This window comes from Girardinichthys multiradiatus, chromosome 19, assembly GCF_021462225.1.
Source record: "Girardinichthys multiradiatus isolate DD_20200921_A chromosome 19, DD_fGirMul_XY1, whole genome shotgun sequence".
In the NCBI taxonomy this organism is placed as follows: domain Eukaryota; kingdom Metazoa; phylum Chordata; class Actinopteri; order Cyprinodontiformes; family Goodeidae; genus Girardinichthys; species Girardinichthys multiradiatus.
In genome coordinates this window covers 9,273,352-9,297,559 of record NC_061811.1, presented here as the reverse complement: position 1 = coordinate 9,297,559, position 24,208 = coordinate 9,273,352, and the positions used below count along the sequence as shown (strand labels likewise).

At 40.0% G+C, this 24,208-nt stretch overlaps 2 protein-coding genes across 5 annotated transcripts; one reads left to right on the top strand and one right to left on the bottom strand.

The window, feature by feature from the left end:
- Positions 1-5,728, bottom strand: LOC124855549 (G-protein coupled receptor 135). The gene is made up of 2 exons (XM_047345505.1): positions 4,765-5,728; positions 1-4,070 (listed from the first exon to the last, which is right to left on the bottom strand). The coding sequence occupies exons 1-2, from the start codon at positions 4,857-4,859 to the stop codon at positions 2,744-2,746; spliced, it is 1,422 nt and encodes a 473-aa protein (XP_047201461.1). The 5' UTR covers positions 4,860-5,728; the 3' UTR covers positions 1-2,743.
- A 92-nt stretch (positions 5,729-5,820) lies between these two features.
- On the top strand, positions 5,821-23,414 carry LOC124855550 (jnk1/mapk8 associated membrane protein). Of its 4 annotated transcripts, none has more exons than XM_047345507.1 (7): positions 5,821-5,886; positions 19,424-19,503; positions 20,426-20,580; positions 21,037-21,243; positions 22,465-22,646; positions 22,718-22,794; positions 22,908-23,414. In XM_047345507.1, exons 1-7 carry the CDS (start codon positions 5,823-5,825, stop codon positions 23,124-23,126), a joined length of 984 nt encoding a protein of 327 aa, XP_047201463.1. In that variant the 5' UTR covers positions 5,821-5,822; the 3' UTR covers positions 23,127-23,414. The 4 variants fall into 4 exon arrangements, with proteins under 4 accessions (XP_047201463.1, XP_047201464.1, XP_047201462.1 ...); XM_047345508.1 differs by having other exon boundaries at positions 5,837-5,949; XM_047345506.1 differs by lacking the exon at positions 5,821-5,886 and adding an exon at positions 13,546-13,701.
- The last annotated feature ends 794 nt before the right edge of the window (positions 23,415-24,208 follow it).

Genomic DNA, 24,208 nt, shown 5'->3' with positions numbered 1-24,208 from the left:
TATGTTCTTGGAAGACATTTCATTTATTTTAGAAACACGTGCAGCTAAAGACAGTGACACTTTAAAGTAAGAAATGTGGTTCAAAACAATAAAAAAGATCAATAAGGTTTAGTAAATAAAGGCAGAAATAAATAATCCCTTTGTTGTCCTACTGGGCTAATATTTACTGTGAAATGCAACTTCAGCATTGATTTTATAATTTTTAAAGATCTTAAAGTTCAGTAACACTTATTACAGCAGATAAATACATCTGTTAAATCACATTAATGATCTTTAGAAACTAGCGTCACCCTGTGATTAAATATCATATTTGTTAAACATAATTGGTTAAGACTTAATATCTGAACTTTAGGCTAGACTTGAATAGAAACTTGCATGTTTTGACTTTTTCCTTAACTTGGGACTTGACCAGGGACCCATTGGAAAGACTTGAGATTTGCAAAACAATGACTTGGTCCCACTTCCACTATATCGACTGGAATTATTCATTCTGAATAGTTCCAGAATGACGAGACAATGATAATATTCTCCTAGCCTCAGATAATGGACCTGGCTTCATAGTTGTCCTGTTAGAGCTCAGTACTGCATTACCTAAAGTCCTTCCGATATGATAGATGGGGACAGATGATGCCTTCACTATCCCAGGAAATGTTTCTGCAGAACATTCGTGAATGTCATCAAATTAAAGGATAAACCCTGCAGCACTGACAGAAGGGTGAGACTGAATAAATGCAACAAAACATCTGCATAGGTACCGCTTGTAGCACCCTAAAGAGGGTGACTCTCAGCGACATCTACTGGAGAACTACTATGAACCTTAAATATTGAGCTCACCTTGTGGAGCAACTGAGTCCAGCTTCCTGAAATCATTTTGAATCACAAATTAAAAAACAAACTAAACATTTGATCCCTCTGGTAATTCCTGTTTATGGTTCAGGAGTTACAAGCAGCTGCGAAACACCTTGAGACATCCTGCAGCTATCAGTTTATTTTCACAATCAAGTTTTTTCTCCTGTGCATTAGAATTACTCTCCAAAGACTATGTTGGTAAAGATTTAAAGATTTTACTCTGAGTAAAAACGTTGGTAATGAGACATGAACGATTTTAATCCGTGTTCAGTCTGCGTGTTCCCTGTGTTTCTTGCCTGAGGAGAACACACCATGCTGCAGCTCATTACCAAACCTCCAGCATCATCTCGCTCTGGGTAATGTCTCTGAACCTCCTTCTGACGCCATCACAGTCCAGCCAACCCTTTTATCTCCAGATAGATGCCCCTTGCTCCCCTGCCCACTTTACCTAACCAGCTGGATTTTATCATTTAGTCAAAACCAACCTTCTAGGCTGCTGTTGTACTGTTTCTGGTTATTTAAAAACTGTCTGCAGCTGCATTGGACTCTTTTTAAAGAGGCACAACAAGGTATCATGAAGGTTAACCCTCATAGTTCTTTCTTATTAAAATACTTTAAAAAATCAACAAAAGCTTCAATACTGGATGTTCATTATGTCCAAATCCTGAATATTAAACTGCTTTTACTCAGTAGGTTGATTTTATTTTTAAAATACCTTGGATATGCAAAGCAACACTTAGCAGTTTGTTTCAGTTAAGCTGAAATGTTGTGAAACTTTCCAACATCAGAGAGGAAAACCTCTCAGTAACTCGTTGACTTCAGACTCCCCTTTACCTCACAGGGTGAATAATTCGACGCAGCTCCCAAAAAAGTCTCCTTTTGATTGGTTGGTCTAGGTAAAAGTGCAAGTTCCAGTGGTAGTAATTTGGAAACTGAACAGAACGCTTTAGTCCATCAAAGAAGCCTGACCCGGCCAAGTCAGAACTGGGTTTGATCACCCTGTTGTAAATGTTTGCTTGGCATCGTCCTCTACACTACGTTTATTTTTTAATAATGCTTTGCCATTTCTTTTAACTTTCCACCCATCTTTTACACTTTCAGTAACTTTTTTTGAGTGCACCTTCTTCACACTAAGGTATCCAAAGTGAACCTAGAGCCCATCCAAAACCCAGTGCCAGATGAGACCTTGGCGTCTTCAGAGTGGTTTGTGGCAGACAGAACCACAGCTGGAGAGTCTTTGATCATGTTTATTTCTCATACAGAAGAGCGAGCATTTGTCTTTTAATTAACTCTCTAACTGCTCGTGTTTTAGATTAGAACCAGGTTTGATATTAATTTATTTGTACTGGACTTGATTTTAATCTGCAATCACCAATAAACTGATACATTTTCCATGTTGATTCTTTTAGGAAACATTAATTATAAACTATAACAAACCTTCTCTTCTTCTTTATGACTGCAGTTGTTAATTCAATGGTTAGTATTGGACTTGGTGTAAAACATGCTTCAGATGAAAGTAAAGGTGTTGTAAGACAGCGTTATGAACGTCAAAGTCACTTAGTTTTATCTAAAACAGCTTTAGATGTTTAGTTTTCTGAAGTAACATGATGGAAAAACTCTGAGACCGGATCTGAAGAACTGAACAGTGTTTTCCCGGGGAGGAACGTTTGGCACTTTGAAAAGCAAGGAAACGCAGAGCTGGTTCTTGTTCCGCCTCTAGATGAATCATTTACACAAAGGTTCTGCTTACATTTCTCATAAAAAAAGCTCCTTAAACGTCAAAGCAAAGTAAAAGATCTGCATTCAAATGTCAGAACATCAACGGCACAGATGGTCCTTCAGGTTTCTGGATCAAACCAGGAATCCAACAGAAGGACTCTTGCTTCTGACCCGGTCACAGGCTGGTATCGGCCGTCTTTGTCTTTAGCTCCCCACCAGCATTTGGCAGCGACGTGTCGTGTTGGGTGTCCCTGCAGAAGAACACGGCCGGGTTCTTGCAGGCCCACATAGCCACCTCTCCTCCTCCTGCCATTCCTGTTTTTCCAGGACTGGAGCTCGACAGTCGGCTGTTGTTGTTGGTCCCGGCTCGGCTAACGTACCGGTCCCTGACCCGGTTCCGGCTTTGGCTGGACAGGTAGGTAGCAATGTTTCTGGTCCTGTAGCCCTCCTCCCGGCTGCGGCCCAAGAGCATGGAGATGTTGGGGTTCCTCAGAGCATAGATCATGGGGTTGATGGCACCGTTGGCCCACGCTAGCCAGATGGCCACAGTGTCCATGGCCGGATTGAACCGGTAGTTCCCGATGGCTGTGACCAGGCCCATCAGACAGTACGGTCCCCAGCAGCAGATGATGAACACGATCATGATTAGAACCGTAGTGGCTGTTCTCATCTCACTGTAGAATCGTAGCAGGTACGCATAGGTGGTGACGGGCCGAACTCGGATCTCAGAGAGCCGCACTGTTTTACAGATGTTGTAGTGGCAGAAGCACATGAGGGAGAATGGCAGCAGGTAGCATACCACGATCAGGGAGATGCTGTACGCCTTCCCTACACCAGAGCTGCCAGGATGGAACACGTACATGCAGTGGTAGAACCCTCGTTTATGGACTCCTGATGAGGTCCGAACCAGCAGGTACCCGGGCAAGGAGAAAACCACCGCCGTTAACCACACAGCAACCAGCAGCTGGGTGGCTTTTTGACGGCCGATCTTAGCCTGAGGCTGCTTGACGATGGCGTAATACCTGTCAAAGGAGATCAGCGTCATGGTGAGCGTGGAGATGATCCCGAAGCAGGTGTTGAAGAATCCATTGGCCACGCAGAAGGCGTCTCCAAACATCCAGACACCATCCTTGATGAAGAGCATGACGAAGGAGAAGGGCAGGCACAGCACGGCCGTCAGGAAGTCCGACAGTGACAAAGACATAATGAAGGCGTTGGTCACTGTTCGCAGCTGTCTGTGTTTGATGATAACTACGACCACCGCAGAGTTACCCAGACTTGACAGAAGAAAGATGAAGAGCAGCACCAGAGCCTGAGCCGCCACAGCCACGCCCTGCAGAGCTGAGTTACCGTCAGCAGCACTCAGAACTGCCGCCATCGCTGGCAGCTGGATATCACCAAAGTCGGTGCCCCTCTGCTTCCTGAGGGCCGAGAGGTTTCCTGACGCTCCCCTGGCAGCCTGCGTGGCTGCCGTCACCAAGCCGGTTGCTATGGAGACGACCCTGGAAACACGTCCAGAAAAGAGGGAGAAATTAGTCAAACACCGACCTACAGGTCAAACACTGACCTGTAGCTTCAAATCACCGTCCAGTCACAACACTGCATATAACCCTGAACACACCATCACAACCAGTAGTGCAGAACAGCAACCCTTAAAATACAACTAGAGCCACCACAAAACAGCTTAGGACAAAGTATATATGTGTTAGAATGGTCCAGTCAAAGTCCGGGCCTAAATCCAACCCAGAATCTTTAGCATCACTTAAAAACTGATTTTCATAGATGTTCAGTCTAACCTGGACTCTTGCAAAGATATCAGCCTCCAGATGTGTTAACCTGACAGGGAAAGACCCTAAAATACTTACAGCTTCAACGAAAAGAAAAGTGTTGCCTTAATGTGAGCCATTTTTCAGGTTTTTATATGTAAAAAGAAAGTGAAAACCACATATTATGTTCCTTCCACTTCATAATTATGCTCTATTTTGCTTTAGCACATAAAATCTCAATAAAAAACATGGTGAAGTTTGTGAAATGTGAAAAAGTTAAAGGGTTGTGAATACTTTTTTAAGGAGAACCTGCATTATATGTTTACATTATGTTGGTTCTATGAGTGACTGATGTTCTGTTGGTGTGTTCGGGGTCTAAATGGAGCTGCAACCTCTCGCAGGTGAAACAATGTGGGGTGAACAGAGTTACCTGGGTTCTACAGGTGAGGTGGTAACACTCGAACCCACGGAGTCGCCTGTGTAGTTGGAGCCGGACTGAAGAGCCCTGCTAACAGGAGAATCCATCGAGTTTCTGCATCTGAACTGGTTCCCATCAGCTCCCAGTTAGTCCTGCAGCTGCTGATCAATTATTGACATTGGTCTGAGCTACATTCACCGCCTGCTGCTGACCTTCGTCTCCTGACAGCAGCTCCCAGATGGAGAGGTCATCCACTGAAGCTGCGACTGATCCGCAGGAGTCCTCATTAAATATAGATGTTCCCACATTTAGAAGCATATCACACAGAACTGTTTCAGAACCATAACCAGCTCAGAACCTGTTGTCATTCAACTGGTGGCTTTATGTGGACCCAGTCTAGATGTGCTGCAGCATCTGCAGCTCAGTTCAAATATTTCAGTTGACTAAGAATCACAGACCTTCAGTTCATGGTGCAGTTCACAATGAAACACTGATCCTGAATCAGAACCACAGACCACTCTGAGTGAAAAAACTGATTCTGGATCAGACCCAGATTGAGCAGAAACAAACATCCTGGATACGGACCTGTCTGAACTGGAAGACGGAATCTGGATCAGAACCACTGACCTGTATGAGCAGAAACACCGATCAAGGAGGGAGAACCTCCTTAGAACCGCTCTAAGCTATTAATGCGACCCACTGGGTTACCATTTCTAATCACATCCATCGATCCGCTCTCGGTCACTTCCTGTCAGCTCGCGCTCCTCCTGTGTCCGTCATCTCGCTCCGAACGCGCGCGGACCGGATGTAACGCTGCGGGTTCGGCTGCGTTTTTATGAGATGCGGACACAGTACGGCAGCTGAAGTCACGGTAAATGCGTGGACGTGGTAACGGCTTTGTGACGGTTGCCACGGTAACCACTGATGATGCAGTCAGATGGCTGCTGGTTCGTTCTGGTGTTTACTGGTCTGCAAACCAGTTCAGACGCAATCACGTGATCATATCAGCCACGTGACCCCTGCCACATCGTGTAAAATTTTAATGAGGCCTGGTTCTCTCAGTGGTCTCCATGGTTACATTAGCAGTTGCACTATTTGGACCAGCAGGAGGCGTGTTCTTCAGGGTTCTGAATGGTACCGTTTGTGTTTTGTGGCTCGTTTTGTCCTTCAGCTTGATTGTCTCTGTGAGGAATGATGGTATGGAACTTCGCACAGATTTTTATTAATTTTCAGGTTTTTAACTCAACTCAATTCAATTCAGTTTTATTTATATAATGCCAATTCACAACACATGTTGTCTCAAGACACTTCACAACAGTCAGGTTCATACATTCCAATTAATCCTAACCATTGAACAGTTCAGTCAGATTCAGTTATTTATTCAAATTGGATAAAAAGTTTTTCTATCTAAGGAAACCCAGCAGATTGCATCCAGTCAGTGACTTGTAGCATTCACTCCTCCTTGATGAACATGTAAAGACAGTGGACAGTCACTGGCGTTGACTTTGCAGCAATCCCTCATTCTGAGCATGCATGTAGCGACAGTGGAGAGGAAAAACTCCCTTTTAACAGGAAGAAACCTCCAGCAGAACCAGGCTCAGTGTGAGCGGCCATCTGCCACGACCGACTGGAGGTTTGAAAGAACAGAGCAGAGACACAAAGAGAACAAAGAAGCACTGATCCAGGAGTCCTTTCTATGGGAAGGAAAAGTAAATGTTAATGGATGTAGCTCCTTTAGTCGTTTCACCTAGAAAGAAAAAACATATAAACTCTGAGCCAGTTTTCAAGGTTAGAGTCTGAAAGAGAGCACATAGAGTTAGTCACAGAAGCTCAGTCAATCACCATGTCTAGGAGAGAGAAAGGGTTAAAAAGCTAAAATAACAGCAAATAATGCAAAATTGGGGAGTAGTGTGAGAACGTAGTGAAGACAGTGAAAGTGGTCATTATGTCCTCCAGCAGCCTAAGCCTATAGCAGCATAACTACAGAGATAGCTCAGGATAAACTAAGCCACTGTAACTATAAGCTTTATCAAAAAGGAAAGTTTTATGCCTAGCCTTAAAAGTAGACAGGGTGTCTGCCTCACGGACTAAAACCGGGAGTTGGTTCCACAGGAGAGGAGCCTGATAACTAAAGGATCTGCCTCCCATTCTACTTCTAGAGACTCTAGGAACCACCAGTAAACCTGCAGTCTGAGAACAAAGTGCTCTGTTAGGAACATATGGACCAATCAGATCTCTGATGTATGATGGAGCTAGATCATTAAGGGCTTTATATGTGAGGAGGAGAATTTTAAATTCAATTCTGGATTTAACAGGGAGCCAATGAAGGGAAGCTAAAATAGGAGAAATATGATCTCTCTTTTTAATTTTCATCAGAACTCTTGCTGCAGCATTTTGAATCAGCTGAAGGCTTTTAACTGCATTTTGTGGACATCCTGATAGTAAAGAATTACAATAGTCCAGCCTTGAAGTAACAAATGCATGGACTAGTTTTTCAGCATCACTCATAGACAGGATATTTCTAATTTTGGCAATGTTCCAGAGATGAAAGAAGGAAATCCTAGAAACCTGTTTAATATGGGATTTAAATGACATCAAAAATAACACCAAGGTTTTTTACTTTATTACCGGAGGTCAAATTAAATCCATCCATGTTAAGTGATTGACTAAGCAATTTCTTTTTCAAAGACTCCAGTCCAAAGACAACACCTTTTGTCTTGTCTGAATTTAGAAGCAGAAAATTTAAAGTCATCCAAGCTTTTATGTCTCCAAGACATGCTTATAGCATATATACAGTAAAGAGAAATGGCCCAAGTACTGAACCCTGTGGTACTCCACAATTAACCCTGGAGTTTAAAGATGATTTATCATTTACATGAACAACCTGGAGTCAGTCAGACAAATAAGATTTAAAACAGCCTAGTGCTGTTCCCTGCTGTTTTATTCTCACTCTGACATAGATAAGGTCAACACAACACAGAACCAGAACATCACAATGATATATGGGTTCAACCTTTTTAGAAATTCCTAAAAAAAAAACAAAAAAAACAATTTAAATCCTTCATTCATTTAAATAAATGAATACATGTATTTTAGGACCCTCGAAACTTTGAAGCCCCAATGCCAATGTAATTCTTGCTAAAATTTGCCCCAGGTTTGTAGGATGGTACCAGGGCGGGGTCGTTGTTCTCAGTCTGGCTGAGGAGGACACAGCTGGGGCAGGAAACATGGAGATAATGTTTTTGAGACAGAGAAAATGTTTAAAACAATCAGAGAGAAAACACAAGAAACGATTCTTACTTTTGTGGTGCATTATCAATATCTGATACTAAAATACTTTGGAATATCTTAAAGGAACAAAGAAAAAGCCATATGGGCCTGGAGAAACACTGACATGACAGGAACTGTAAGAGTTGGAAGTGCTTGATGACTGAGATCTATAAGCTCACTCTGAACTTGATACGTATCATCGAGTTTCAAATTTAGGTTAGATGAAAAAGTAAAAATAAAATATTACTTTAAAAAAAGCATAAAAACAAGTTAAATTAAGTTAAATTAAAATATTAATACAATTAAAACAAATAAAATATAATATGAAAGCATGACAAAAATGATTTAAAATAGAAATTTTCTGTACCTTCTGTGTTGACGTCAAGAAGAAAATGTATTTTCTTTCATTTTTCCAGTAGAAAAAATATGTGTTTGGTTCAGAAACCAAAGTAAGTATAGAAACTGGGTATTTCAAATAGAAATACACAAGTTAACATTAAATTTATATGAATGAGTTTTTTTTATGTCCAAAATATGTTTTAATTTTAATACTAAATTTGGTGACTGATATCTGCAAATTAAAAAAGACAGGGTAACCAATAGAAAACAAAATGTTTTCAAAATGCACTTAAACATATACTTTACCAGTAAATAATTTTGTTAATTCAGTTTTAGTTAAAATAACTAAACAATGTTTAGTGTAGTTATTTTCTTTTGCTGAAAAATAAGTAAAGGGGTGAAACATGTAATCAGTTTTTTTCACATATAAAACATTCTTGTAAATAATTATAATAATAATAATATATTTTATTTATAATGCACACAGTTTACCGACCACAAAGGGCTACAAATATATTAATAATATTATGGACTCAACACAGAATGCATAGAATAATACCAGATTAAGGAGATGACAGTATGCGATCACTGTCTTTTTATAGGGTTACTTGCTGTTAGTTTTGTTTCTGAACACTGTTGAAGACATGATGGTGTTGACATGTTTTCAGTGTCACAACAAGGCACACACACACACCACTTTACCCCTTAGAGCTGAATAGAGTTGTAACTACAGCTTTATGTTTAAACAAAAACCCACAGTTTATGACGGAAGGGGTGAAAAAGCAGGATATTTTTAATATTTCAGTTTCAGCATTTACCGATTTATACAAGGTCAAGATAATCCAAACGGAGAAGGCACGTTAATTGCATTGGGATTAAAGCTGGAAGTAGAAAATGGATATTGAAAAGAGAGGAGTCGCTGTTGTGGAGGGCAACATAGAGTTACGTTCGGGGGATGTGAGGTAAGGAAGAAAGCAAAAGAAATCCAACAAATTAAAATGACTAAAAACATAAGCTATGCTGAAGCAGTCAAAAATGTACAGAAAGAAAGATCAAGGGATGAAGGTCAAATTAGGATTCAAGATTATCAACAAAGAAAAGTAGAATCAGAGGAAAATGTTACAATGTCTGTGGAAAAACTGATATTATTCATAGCTTATGTCATTAACTGCACTGAACAGGCTAAACACAAAACAGAAAAGATTAAAATAATAGTCAGAGGAGCAGAAAAGTTCTTAGGGTTTAAAGAAGGATCTTGGGAAAACATTAATAAAAAGTTGGAAACAGATGGGAGGCAAGGAGGAACCCCAGCTGATAGAAATATATGATAATATTACAGTGGAATGCAAGAAGTTTAATCGCTAATGAACAGGAATTTAAATGGTATATAGATGGAATTGAAGAAAAACCAGAAATTATATGTATACAGGAGACGTGGTTAAACCCAAACCTAGATTTTGTGTTTAAAGGGTACAATAGTATCAGAAGAGATAGACAAGAAGGAAGTGGAGGAGGATGTGGAATATTTATAAAAGAAGGTATACAATATCAGATATTAGGAAAAGGCAAAGAGTTAGAATATATAGTAGTTGAAATTTACAATAAAAAGGAAAAATGTAAAATAATAAATTTTTATAATCCATGTAAAATATTATCATTTGAGTTGATGGATGAATTAATGGGATACTTAGAAGGAAAAGTAATCTGATGTGGAGATTTTAATGCTAACAGCACATTATGGGGAAAATGTAATGATAAAAATGGACAAGTTATTGAAGAAATAATGGAAATAAAAAATTTGGTATGTATAAATAATGGAAAAGGAACAAGAATTAATGTAAAAACAGGTACAGAATCTGTGATTGATTTAACAATAGTATCAAATTGTTTAGCTAATAACTGTGAGTGGGACATTACCAAAGATACAACAGTAGGTAGTGATCATTACCCCATTAAAATCATAACAGGAATATTAATAAATAACAGGAATACAGGATTATATAAAAGATGGAACTTTAATAAGGCTGATTGGGAAAAATTTAAATATTTAAGTCAAAAGAAATTGGAAGAAATAGATGAGTCAATTGATATAAATAGTTTAAATATAAATATCTGTAAAAAAATATTACAGGCTGCAGAAGAATCAATAAAAAAAGGAGGAAGAAAGAACGATAAAAAAATTGTGCCATGGTGGACAAAAGATTGTAGTGAAGTAATAAAATTAAGAAATAAAGCATTTAAAATGTTAAAAAGTAACCCAATTTATCAGAATCTAATTGAGTACAAAAGAAAGCAGGCAAAGGTAAGAAAGATCATTAAACATACAAAAAGAGAATATTGGAGAAACTTTTGTAATACCGTAGGGAGAGAAACAAAAATTGATCAAATTTGGAAAACGATTAAAAGAATGAAGGGTATTAGAAAAGAATATGGATATCATATATTAAAAATAGATAATATAACTATAACGGAAGATAAAGAAAAAGCAGAAATATTAGCTAAAACATTTAGTAAAATTCATAGTTCAAATAATATTAGTGAAGAGGGAAAGAAAGGTAGAGAAATCACAAAGATGAAATATAAAGAATTAATGCAAAATAATGTAGATACAAATAAATTAATAAATGAACCATTTACACAAGGAGAATTGAACTTTGTAACCAGGAAAACAAAAAATACATCACCTGGAAAAGATCAAATGTACTATACGATGATAGAACATCTTAATGACAAAGCAAAAGACAAAATATTAGAATTATACAATAAAGTCTGGGAGGAGGGAGAGCTGCCACAGAGCTGGAAGGAAACAATAATTATTCCAATAGCTAAACCAGGAAAAGATAACACAAAACCAGGAAATTATAGACCGATCGCATTAACATCAAATATTTGTAAAATAATGGAAAAAATGATTAATAATAGATTAACATATTATTTAAATATTAATGGATATATATCTAGAAATCAAAATGGGTTCAGAAAAGGGAGAAGCAAAAATGACTCTGCATTATGTTTAGAATATGAAATAAGGAGAGCACAAATAAACAAAGAAAATGTAGTAGCTGTATTTTTTGACATAGAAAAAGCTTATGACATGATGTGGGTTGAAGGATTATTAATTAAATTAAATAAAATGGGTATTACTGGAAAAATGTATAACTGGATTAAAGATTTTTTATCCAATAGAACAATACAAGTAAGAATTGGTCAAGAATTGTCAGATAAATATATAATAGATAATGGTACTCCTCAAGGAAGTATTATAAGTCCGTTATTGTTTTCTATAATGATAAATGATGTATTTAAAAATATTGGTAAGGAAGTCGGTTGTTCACTATTTGCAGATGATGGAGTTATATGGAAAAGGGGTCGTAATATCAAACTTATTGAAAAGAAAATACAGGATGAGATTATTAGAATAGAACAATAAGCAAATCAATGGGGATTTAAATTCTCAGTGGAAAAAACAAAAGTAATAGTGTTCACACAGAGAAGGAAAAGAGAAAATATAAAACTAAAATTATACAATCAAGTTTTAGAACAAGTAAAAAATATAAATTTTTAGGTATATGGTTTGATGAAAAAATATATGGAAAGTACATATAGAAAAAATCATAGATAAATGCAAAAAAATATTAAACATTATGAGATGTATGGCTGGTGCTGATTGGGGAGCAGATCGAACATCATTAAAAAGAATTTATACAGGATTAATTAGATCAAATATTGATTATGGAAGTATAATTTATGGATCAGCAGCAAACACTCATCTTATAAAATTAGACAATATACAACATCAAGCTTTAAGAATTTGAACAGGAGCAATCAGAACCAGTCCAATAGCAGCACTTCAGGTAGAGATGGGAGAGATGCCATTAGATCTAAGAAGGAAACAGTTAGCAATAAATTACTGGATAAATGTACAAAGCAATAATCCGGATCATCCCACACGTGATATTTTAAAACCATGCTGGGAAAAAGAAAAAAAACAAGTTAAGAGTTTTGGTTGGATTATCAATAATATAGCAGAAGAATTTCAAATATATGAAAAAGAAATAAGTTCAATGTTGCCTTTGCCAGTAGTGCCACCGTGGCTGTTACCAGAAGCAGTGGTGGATGTGGCGTTGATGGAAAAGAAAAAGGATCCAAAATGTAGATTAGATTCAAGTATAATACAGGAATATATAAACAATTACTATCATTATGTCCAGATTTACACAGACGCATCAAAAACAGATGAAAAAATAGAAGTAGCATTTGTAATACCAGAATTTAAAATAAAAGTAGGAAAAAGAATTACAGATGGATTATCAGTATATTCAGGAGAATTATTAGCCATATTGTTAGCAGTGCAGTGGGTGGAGGATATAAAACCATTAAAAACAATCATTTGTTCAGACTCAAGTTCAGCATTATTAAGTTTAAAACATAATCATTCAGAGGGTAGACCAGACATTTTGTTGGAAATAAAACTTACTTTATTTAGAATAAAAAGAATGGGATTAATATTAGTGTTTTTATGGGTACCAGCACATGTAGGAGTTGGAGGGAATGAGAAGGCGGACAGGATGGCAAAGAAGGCAACACAAAACAACATTAGCTTTATAATAAATATTAGTAGGTCAGAGGCAAGAAATATAATTAAACAGAGAATCAGGAAAGAGTGGAAAAAAAGGTGGGATGAAGAAAAGAAAGGAAGATGGTTTTACAGAATCAACAAGATAGTAGGAGAAGTAAGAACAGGAAGAAGGAGCAGAAAAGAGGAAAGATTAATTACAAGATTAAGAATAGGACATACAGGACTTAATTCTACATTATTTAAAATACAGAAACATAATACAGGAAAATGTGATTATTGTGGAGAGGAGGAAACAATAGAACATGTAATATTGAAGTGTCAGAAATATGAACAAGAAAGAACAATTTTAAGGAGAGAATTTGTAGGTATTAAAGAAAATTTTATATTGAGAGATACTTTGCAAAGAAGTTTAGGTAGCAAACATATTCAAATTATAATTAGATTTTTCAAAAGCACTAAATTAATAAATAAAATTTGATTGTTGTAACAGTAAATAAGATTTAAAACCATGAAGAACCACACTCCATACCAGTCGGTGGCGGTAATGCACATCTTCAAGTTATTTGCCAACTGCCAAAAAATAACACAGAAGAAGAAGAAGAAGAGGAGTCGCTGCTGCTCCGGTCCAGCTGGGGGCGCCACCGCTCCTTTTAAACAGGAGCAGGCGGAAGCAGGTCGGAGTGTATCAACAGAACCCGATTTTCCGGGATCATTCCTGTGTTATTATTCCTGTTGGATTCTTGTTTGGACGATGAGTTCGGGTGAGTTGGAGTTGCGGTTTCATTTCCTCTCTGATCACTCAGTAGAACTGAACCGGAACTCCTAGTTCTGCTGTTTGGACCGTTTCAGGACCATAATTCAGTTAGCATCATCCAAACTTCTTAAGCAGAACCAATGGTCGCCGTTAGATCAAACTGATACTGGTTGAATGTTTCCGAACTTTGTTTCTAATCTGTTTGGATGTTAATTGAAACAAAAACAAAAAAAACGGTTTCCCTTTAATCTGTCCAGATCTGTCAGGACTGACGTCAGATGAACTGCCGTGACGTCACTCATTGCAGAGCCTACATCTTCTATTTATACAACTGATGGTCTCTGGATATTTTCTCCTTTTCGGATCATTCTCTGTAAACCTGAGAGATGGGTGTCTGTTAAAACCCAAATATGCATCCAGTGCGTCCAGAAAGTATTCAGAGCGCTGCACTTTTAACATATTTAGTTATGTTACAGCCTTATTCTAAAATTAATCTGTTTCCTCAAAACCTCTGAACACAATGCCCAATTATGACAATGTGAAAAAGTTTAGAGATTATTGCAAATTTGTTACAAAGGGAAAACTAAGAAATCACATTTACACAAGTATTCACAGCCTTGGCTTAATATTTTGTTGATCCACCTTTGGCAGCAGTTACAGCTTCAAGTCTTTTTGAATATGATTAGCTCACATATCTTTAGGCAGTTTCACCCATTCTTCTTTGCAGTATATCTCAAGCTCCATCAGGTTGGATGGGAGACATCTGTGCACAGCCATCTTAAGATCTATCCAGAGATGTTCAATTGGACTCTGACTTGGCCCACTCCAGGACGTCACAGAGTGGTTCTGAAGCCACCCCTTTGAGATCCTGGCTGGGTGCTTTGGGTCATTGTCCTACTGAAAAATGAACCGTCGCCCCAGTCTGAGGTCAAGAGCGCTCTGGAGAAGGTTTTCATCCAGGATGTCTCATCTTCCAACATCCCCATATGATGCAGTGAAGCATGATGCTGCCACCACCATGCTTCACTGTAGGGATGGTATTGGCCTGGGAAGGAGCGGTCCTCCAAACATTATGCCTGGCATTCATATCAAAGAGTTGAATCTTTGTCTCATCAGACCAGAGAATTTTGTTTCTCATGGTCTGAGAGTCCTCCAGGTGCCTTTTGGTGAACTTCAGACAGGCTGCCATATGCCTTTTATTAAGGAATGGTTTTCGTCTGGTAACTCTCTCGTACAGGCCCGATTGGTGAATTGATGCAGAGATGGTTGTCCTTCTGGATGGTTCTCTTCTCTCCTAAGAGGAACGCTGAAGATCTGACAGTGCCCATGGGGTTTTTGGTCACCTCCGTTGCTAAGGCCCTTTTCCCCGATGGCTCAGTTTAGATGGCCGGCCAGCTCTACGAAGAGTCCTGGTGGTTCCAAACTTCTTCCCTTTACAAATGATGGAGGCTACTTTGCTCATTGGGACCTTGTGACGGAGCAGTTCTGTCCCTTCCGTTGATAGAACGCACACACCTGTTCACACCCACACATTGCAATGCATGTGCCTACACACCCATTCAATTACATGTCCCTCGCAGTATATGACAGCTACCGCCAGATCGCTTTACACATTCATCTTTCCTTCTTGTAGTCCGTGGCGACCAAGGGTGCACACTTGGAGGCGCACGTAGAAATCGGTACTCATACATTCACATTTAAACATAATGGTACTCACTCATGTAGCGTTGTCCGGGTGCCTGTGGCAGCTTGAGTAAAAGTGGGCGTAACGCTTCGTCCTGTTTATAAAGGAAGTCGGTACTCTTCCGCCAGAAAATTTAATGGTAGATTATTTTTAACTAAAGAAAACCAAGAGCTTCAGAATGAAAGCAAGAAGTTAATATTGATTGTTTTTGGGGTCATTAATGTTTGGTAGTAAAATAAATGATTAATTGTTGGCTGATCTGATTGTGGGGTGGGGCTTAGGGTTTATAAGAAGAGTTTCTGGTTCTGCTGGTGTCAGTCTGGCCTGGTTACAGAGGAGGTAATGTTGATGGGCAGCACGAAGAGAAAGATAAGGAGTTGTAAATATCATGTATACAGGTCCTTCTCAAAATATTAGCATATTGTGATAGAGTTCATTATTTTCCATAATGTAATGATGAAAATTTAACATTCATATATTTTAGATTCATTGCACACTAACTGAAATATTTCAGGTCTTTTATTGTCTTAATACGGATGATTTTGACATACAGCTCATGAAAACCCAAAATTCCTATCTCACAAAATTAGCATATTTCATCCGACCAATAAAAGAAAAGTGTTTTTAATACAAAAAACGTCAACCTTCAAATAATCATGTACAGTTATGCACTCAATACTTGGTCAGGAATCCTTTTGCAGAAATTACTGCTTCAATGCGGCGTGGCATGGAGGCAATCAGCCTGTGGCACTGCTGAGGTCTTATGGAGGCCCAGGATGCTTCGATAGCGACCTTTAGCTCATCCAGAGTGTTGGGTCTTGAGTCTCTCAACGTTCTCTTCACAATATCCCACAGATTCTCTATGGGGTTCAGGTCAGGAGAGTTGGCAGGCCAATTGAGCACAGTGATACCATGGTCAGTAAACCATTTACCAGTGGTTTTGGCACTGTGAGCAGGTGCCAGGTCGTAATGAAAAATGAAATCTTCATCTCCATAAAGCTTTTCAGCAGATGGAAGCATGAAGTGCTCCAAAATCTCCTGATAGCTAGCTGCATTGACCCTGCCCTTGATAAAACACAGTGGACCAACACCAACAGCTGACACGGCACCCCAGACCATCACTGACTGTGGGTACTTGACACTGGACTTCTGGCATTTTGGCATTTCCTTCTCCCCAGTCTTCCTCCAGACTCTGGCACCTTGATTTCCGAATGACATGCAGAATTTGCTTTCATCCGAAAAAAGTACTTTGGACCACTGAGCAACAGTCCAGTGCTGCTTCTCTGTAGCCCAGGTCTGGGGAATGCGGCACCTGTAGCCCATTTCCTGCACACGCCTGTGCACCGTGGCTCTGGATGTTTCTACTCCAGACTCAGTCCACTGCTTCCGCAGGTCCCCCAAGGTCTGGAATCGGCCCTTCTCCACAATCTTCCTCAGGGTCCGGTCACCTCTTCTCGTTGTGCAGCGTTTTCTGCCACACTTTTTCCTTCCCACAGACTTCCCACTGAGGTGCCTTGATACAGCACTCTGGGAACAGCCTATTTGTTCAGAAATTTCTTTCTGTGTCTTACCCTCTTGCTTGAGGGTGTCAATAGTGGCCTTCTGGACAGCAGTCAGGTCGGCAGTCTTACCCATGATTGGGGTTTTGAGTGATGAACCAGGCTGGGAGTTTTAAAGGCCTCAGGAATATTTTGTAGGTGTTTAGAGTTAACTCGTTGATTCAGATGATTAGGTTCATAGCTCGTTTAGAGACCCTTTTAATGATATGCTAATTTTGTGAGATAGGAATTTTGGGTTTTCATGAGCTGTATGCCAAAATCATCCGTATTAAGACAATAAAAGACCTGAAATATTTCAGTTAGTGTGCAATGAATCTAAAATATATGAATGTTAAATTTTCATCATGACATTATGGAAAATAATGAACTTTATCACAATATGCTAATATTTTGAGAAGGACCTGTATATCAAGTTTTTCCTCTCATCTTTTCTGCTACTCTGCACTTCAGTTTTTGGGAGGTGTGTAAATAAAAAACCTCAACCTTCAGATGCTGACATGCCCTCCGTGATTTTTTCCACTTGTTGGAGTCAAGTTGATGGTGTCCAGGCCCACCACATGGGCAACTAGAAGGAACCCACAACAGACCTTCAAAGCAGCGTAACTGTTTTCTACAGGTCCTTCTCAAAAAATTAGCATATTGTGATAAAGTTCATTATTTTCCATAATGTCATGATGAAAATTTAACATTCATATATTTTAGATTCATTGCACACTAACTGAAATATTTCAGGTCTTTTATTGTCTTAATACGGATGATTTTGGCATACAGCTCATGAAAACCCAAAATTCCTATCTCACAAAATTAGCATATCATTAAAAGGGTCTCTAAACGAGCTATGAACCTAATCATCTGAATCAACGAGTTAACTCTAAACACCTGCAAAAGATTCCTGAGGCCTTTAAAACTCCCAGCCTGGTTCATCACTCAAAACCCCAATCATGGGTAAGACTGCCAACCTGACTGCTGTCCAGAAGGCCACTATTGACACCCTAAAGCAAGAGGGTAAGACACAGAAAGAAATTTCTGAACGAATAGGCTGTTCCCAGAGTGCTGCATCAAGGCACCTCAGTGGGAAGTCTGTGGGAAGGAAAAAGTGTGGCAGAAAACGCTGCACAACGAGAAGAAGTGACCGGACCCTGAGGAAGATTGTGGAGAAGGGCTGATTCCAGACCTTGGGGGACCTGCGGAAGCAGTGGACTGAGTCTGGAGTAGAAACATTCAGAGCCACCGTGCACAGGCGTGTGCAGGAAATGGGCTACAGGTGCCGCATTCCCCAGACCTGGGCTACAGAGAAGCAGCACTGGACGGTTGCTCAGTGGTCCAAAGTACTTTTTTCGGATGAAAGCAAATTCTGCATGTCATTCGGAAATCAAGGTGCCAGAGTCTGGAGGAAGACTGGGGAGAAGGAAATGCCAAAATGCCAGAAGTCCAGTGTCAAGTACCCACAGTCAGTGATGGTCTGGGGTGCCGTGTCAGCTGCTGGTGTTGGTCCACTGTGTTTTATCAAGGGCAGGGTCAATGCAGCTAGCTATCAGGAGATTTTGGAGCACTTCATGCTTCCATCTGCTGAAAAGCTTTATGGAGATGAAGATTTCATTTTTCAGCACGACCTGGCACCTGCTCACAGTGCCAAAACCACTGGTAAATGGTTTACTGACCATGGTATAACTGTGCTCAATTGGCCTGCCAACTCTCCTGACCTGAACCCCATAGAGAATCTGTGGGATATTGTGAAGAGAACGTTGAGAGACTCAAGACCCAACACTCTGGATGAGCTAAAGGCCGCTATTGAAGCATCCTGGGCCTCCATAAGACCTCAGCAGCGCCACAGGCTGATTGCCTCCATGCCACGCCGCATTGAAGCAGTCATTTCTGCAAAAGGATTCCCGACCAAGTATTGAGTGCATAACTGTACATGATTATTTGAAGGTTGACGTTTTTTGTATTAAAAACACTTTTCTTTTATTGGTCGGATGAAATATGCTAATTTTGTGAGATAGGAATTTTGGGTTTTCATGAGCTGTATGCCAAAATCATCCGTATTAAGACAATAAAAGACCTGAAATATTTCAGTTAGTGTGCAATGAATCTAAAATATATGAATGTTAAATTTTCATCATGACATTATGGAAAATAATGAACTTTATCACAATATGCTAATATTTTGAGAAGGACCTGTATATCCTGTCCCAGATCTTTGCATCAAGACAATTCTGTCTCGGAGGTCTACAGACAATTCCTTCAACTGTAGGACCTCATATAGACAGATGTGTGTCTTTCAAAATCACGCCCAATCAACTGAATGTACCACAGGTGGACTCCATTTAAGCTGTAGAAACATCTCAAGGATGTTAAGTGGGAACAGTATGCACCTCAGCTCAATTTTGAGCACATTCTTTCCAGAAAAACCTGGAGTTTACAGAGTAAAAACCGGCATCATCCAGGGACCACAACATGTTTATCTGTGCTTGTTTCTGTTCCAGGAGTAGCTGTGAGCTCCACATGTCCTGGTCTGTACTGCGGTCGGATCATGATGAATGGGTCGGTGGAGGGAGAGTGTGGAGTAAGTACCACACACCCGCTTTCATGTTTTCAGTTTGATTCAGAATTAGCATATCTGCACCATGTGGTTAGTTGGGGAGTATTGTTTATCACACGGAGCAGTTGACCAACAAGAACCCAGAAGGCCTGAGGGTTCTGAGACTGATCATGTGATGGACAGCAGTGTGTCAGCTGGTTAAATGCCAGTAGACACACTGTGAACAGTCAGTAGTCACAGTATTACATCCCGGCTGGTTTCTGAGATTTTCCAAATGATCCTGACTTATTCTGACACAGCAATCTGCTCCTAATGTTGTTCCACCAGGTGGGAAGTCTTTGGTGTTTTATTTTATTTATTCATTTTATTTATTTATATATATTTGTTGAAGCAGATCTGACCTGCTTGTGTTAATGTTTACACATTAGCGCTGTTGGGAAAACCGAGAATGTGGTTTTTATTCGTGACAGACAGACAGAGTGAGAATTGTGTGCGCTGTCTGGTGATGCCTCGTTACACTCGAATTAAAGCTGCGTCCGCAGCAGTTTCATTATTCCCTCTGAAGATGAAGCTGGAACTCTGAGAGTCCAAACCGGAGGGATCGATTTATTGAAATCCAAAAAAAATCTAAACATCAACACATCTGCTTCCTAAAGGAAAACCAGCAGGAGTTTCAGTAAACACCTGCTTCCCCTTCTCCTCCTTCTAGCCAAGTTAATTCCGCACAAGAAATTATTAAAAAAACTATCGAAAATGATGGCTGGAAAACCCACAAATTAACTTGGAATGATCACCCTTCAACTATTAATGTAAAAACAATCCCTTCTGCTGACCCTACATCATCAAAAAGATTCGTTTTTTCTGATTTTCCTGTTGTTTGATCAGGCAGAAACACACTTTTTTCCAGATCCAGTGAGGCTTTAACTCTGATTGTTTCTGTTGGAAGGTTTGTCCTCGAGGAGAGCGGGCCAACATCCAGAAGGTCTGTGAGCGCTGCATTGAGTCCCCTGAACTCTATGACTGGCTCTACCTGGGCTTCATGGCCATGCTGCCGCTGGTGCTGCACTGGTTCTTCATCGAGTGGTACTCTGGGAAGAAGAGGTGAGACCGGACCAAACACACACACTCTGGTGCCAAACCCAAAACACTCAGAGTTACAAAATGTAGGAAGACTGAAACGAGGAGGCAAGACAAAACAACTTTCTTTTATTTTCACAATTATTCCGAATTTTCACCTGCAGCAGTTCAGGCTCCTCTCTTAGATGCCTTAGGTCCACTCAACCAGGCTCTGGTTCTGTACCACTGTTGATCTGATTCTCCTTCTCTAAAGGATCTCTCAGGTGTCTTAGCAGGCAGTCAAGACTGTAATTGTAAGCAGAGATAAATATGTAAAATATTAGAGTTTAGTTTTTTTTCTTTCCATAAAATAATTAATTGGAAGCCTTCCTGCAACAGTGTAAAAAGAGCTTCAGTGTTTTCTGTCTGATTTCTTCACACTGGATTATAGAAATTAGCCAATCAGAAAATATTGAGTGTGGTCTTTCTGTGTGTTTGCAGTTCCAGCGCTCTGCTGCAGCACGCCACCGCCATGTTGGAGTGCAGTGTGTCAGCTGTGGTCACTCTGCTGCTCACTGAACCAGTGGGAAAACTCAGCATCCGGTCATGTCGGGTCCAGATGTTGTCCGACTGGTACACCATGCTGTACAACCCAAGCCCGGACTACGTCAACACTTTACACTGCACGCAGGAGGCCGTGTACCCGCTGTGAGTACACAAACACACACTCACACACACACACCGCAGGTTAGAGGGGACTGCTTGATTTCAGTTCTGCTTTCTGTTTGCTCAATTACACAATAACCCAGGGTCAGAGGTAAAGACCAGTCTCTCAGGTTTATATGGACATAGTTCTCTAAATGAACATTTAGCTTCTCTCTGAACCTTCTTAACAGCCCAGCAGACCCGTGGTGTTCCTCTGAGTCACGGACCAAGACCTGATCCCTGAGATGGCGACTCAAATATGAGACTCAAGTCGCTCTTAAGTCGGAAAAATAAAAGATTTCAGGCTCGACTTAGATGTTTGCCCTAAAGACTTTAGACCTGACTTGGACTCGTAGTCTGAGACTCGAGTCTTATTAGTTTTTGTCTTGTGTAATCAGGAGTCAAGGAAGCCGGTATGTGAGCTACAGACTGCAGCCGTAGCGCATTTTACTGTGAAAGGATGTGCTTCATTAGTTGCCAGTGATGTTGGTGGATTATTATGGGATGTTGATGGATCATAACAATCTGTTCATTTTAGCTGCTTGAATGTGGATTTAGAAAATGGTTTCCCAATGTTATTAAAAACTCCAGAAAACCTTTCAAGTCTCTTAACTCTCATTGTTAGACTTGGGGGAAAATGACTTGTCTGCAAACTCTTTGTTCACAGCCTTCTTCTGAGGTTTGTAATTGGAACATTTAGAAAACAGTTTTATGTTACAACCCTGCATGACCTGATGAAAGTATTCACTCTTTGTTTCTCCAGCTGCATGCCTTATTTATGTTTGTGTTTAGTGTACTTGGCTCTGTTTAGCATCAGAAAGTCTCAGGATGCCACTCAAACACCGCAGGGTTTAGTCAACATCCCTAGAGAAGAATTAACAGGTCATACCTCCGCCCTGCCTGAGGGGCCCAGGCTTCATGGGAGTTTTCTTGAAATGCTGTTATGAGACACTGTCTTTTTTATCTAATCAGAGCAGATACGGCACACCTCTTGAACACATGTCTGACGAAAATGCAAGGTTTACAAATAAAAAGCTGACGATAATCGATCTCTTCCTTTGTTAAATATGAATTTTACCACTACAGGTTACTAAAACAACCTCAGTTTTGATGCTAAGTTTGTTACATTTAAAAAATACGGCCTTTTATTCTGGCCAACTAAAAAACCTTGAATTGATTATCTCAATCTAAGTCTTTAAATCAGTCTGTGTTGCTGTTGTTCAGCTACACCGTAGTGTTAATCTACTACGCCTTCTGCCTGGTAATGATGATGCTGCTACGCCCCCTGCTGGTGAAGAAGATTGCGTGTGGCCTTGGGAAGACGGACCGCTTCAGGAGCATCTACGCCGCTCTGTACTTCTTCCCCATCGTCACCGTGCTGCAGGCGGTCGGCGGCGGGCTGCTGTGTGAGTGTTTTACTGTTACATAACAACGTCAGCAGGATCTGAGGGTTAAACAATCTGAATGTGTGTTGCAGACTATGCCTTTCCCTACATCATACTGGTCCTGTCACTGGTCACGCTGGCTGTTTACATGTCTGCCTCTGAGATTCAGGTAAGGTCTCCCCTGTATATGTTGTCAGATGAAGTTGGAACAGCAGTGTTCAACACAAAACCCCAGAACTGCCTTCTGGACATAATAATAATTGTTGTGTTCTTCCCCACCAGTCCTTCCAGTCTCTTATCTCCAAGAAGAAGCGTCTGGTGGTTCTCTTCAGCCATTGGCTGCTCCATGGTTATGGAATAATCTCTATCTGCCTACTGGATAAACTGGAGCTGTCCCTGCCGTTGCTCGCTCTCGTTCCAGGACCAACATTGTTCTACATCGCTACGGCCAAGTTCACAGAGCCCAGTCGCATCCTCTCTGAGGGCAGCAGCAGGCACTGAGCGCCACCATCAGGATGTTTAACTGGTTTCCATCCAAACTGATCATTTACTGTTTAAAGATGAAACTGTAAATGCTGCTCACATGAATCTGTAAATATTGACTCCGTTTTCTTGATGGGATGAAATGTTCCTATTTGTTCTGAGATACATTGATGTTCCTCAGTTTTGCTGCTCCTCTCTAAAGTTCTCTGTTTCTACCATGCTTGCAAATATGTTAATTTGTAAATATGCCTGTAAATATAAGTGTATTTATGTCGATTGGTACAAATAAACCTTTCCCAAAAAATACAAACCTCAGTTTTTTCTCCAGTTTAATCTCATCTAGGTGAAATGATGAAACCCATTCAATGTAGATCATCGGTCCAGAACGTTTTCCTCTTTCTGTGTGATGTTCCACCTAAATCACGAGCCCTTCCCTCATATTACAGGGTGCATGGTGTAAAGCACTCCCAGTCAGCACCACGGAGCAGCTTCAGCATATCCAACTGAAGCTGGCTGAGGAGTTTGGTCTATCAGGATCAAGGATGGTTTCACAGATTCTGCTCTGATAGAACCAAATGTTCTGGAACAACAAAACCAAATTAATTTGTTCCAGAGTGGGAATTTTAAGTGTTTGAATGCACAATCCAAAGATGGATGTTAACCGTGAGGTGAGTCCCGTTGGATCTGCAGCATTTGTGGCAGAAACTCATCTGGAGAGCAGAGGCGGTTGTGTTAGTTTCCAAATATCTATTTTTTTCAGTAACTGGAATGTCTACAAATAATAAACTTTTACATTTCTTTTTAGATGTTTTTGTTGCTTTTCACTGCTGCCTCTTTCAGTTTTTGAGTTTTCAGCTCAGTGATCAGTGTATTCTGCTCTGCTGAGTCATTTATGTCTTTCACTCCAGTACTTTATAAATAATGTTTCAGTCAGAAATAATTTATGCCCACAAGTTTATCACCAAGTGAGGGTTTGGCTGCTATAGCAGTTAGTGAGCACTCTCTCTACTCTTTTGATGCTTTATTTGCACTTTATTGCTGCCATTAACTGTTTTTCTCTCTGTCGTCGTTGCCCATTAAAGATACGCCTTTATTTGGGT

Coding starts and splice junctions, on each gene's coding strand:
- LOC124855549 (XM_047345505.1), bottom strand. CDS start 4,859: ATGGATTCTCCTGTTAGCAGGGCTCTTCAGTCCGGCTCCAACTACACA. Junction 4,071..4,764: donor ACCTCACCTGTAGAACCCAG/GTAACTCTGTTC, acceptor ACGTGTTTCCAG/GGTCGTCTCCATAGCAACCG.
- LOC124855550 (XM_047345507.1), top strand. CDS start 5,823: ATGGTTACATTAGCAGTTGCACTATTTGGACCAGCAGGAGGCGTGTTC. Junction 20,581..21,036: donor TGGTACTCTGGGAAGAAGAG/GTGAGACCGGAC, acceptor GTGTGTTTGCAG/TTCCAGCGCTCTGCTGCAGC. Junction 21,244..22,464: donor CAGGAGGCCGTGTACCCGCT/GTGAGTACACAA, acceptor GCTGTTGTTCAG/CTACACCGTAGTGTTAATCT.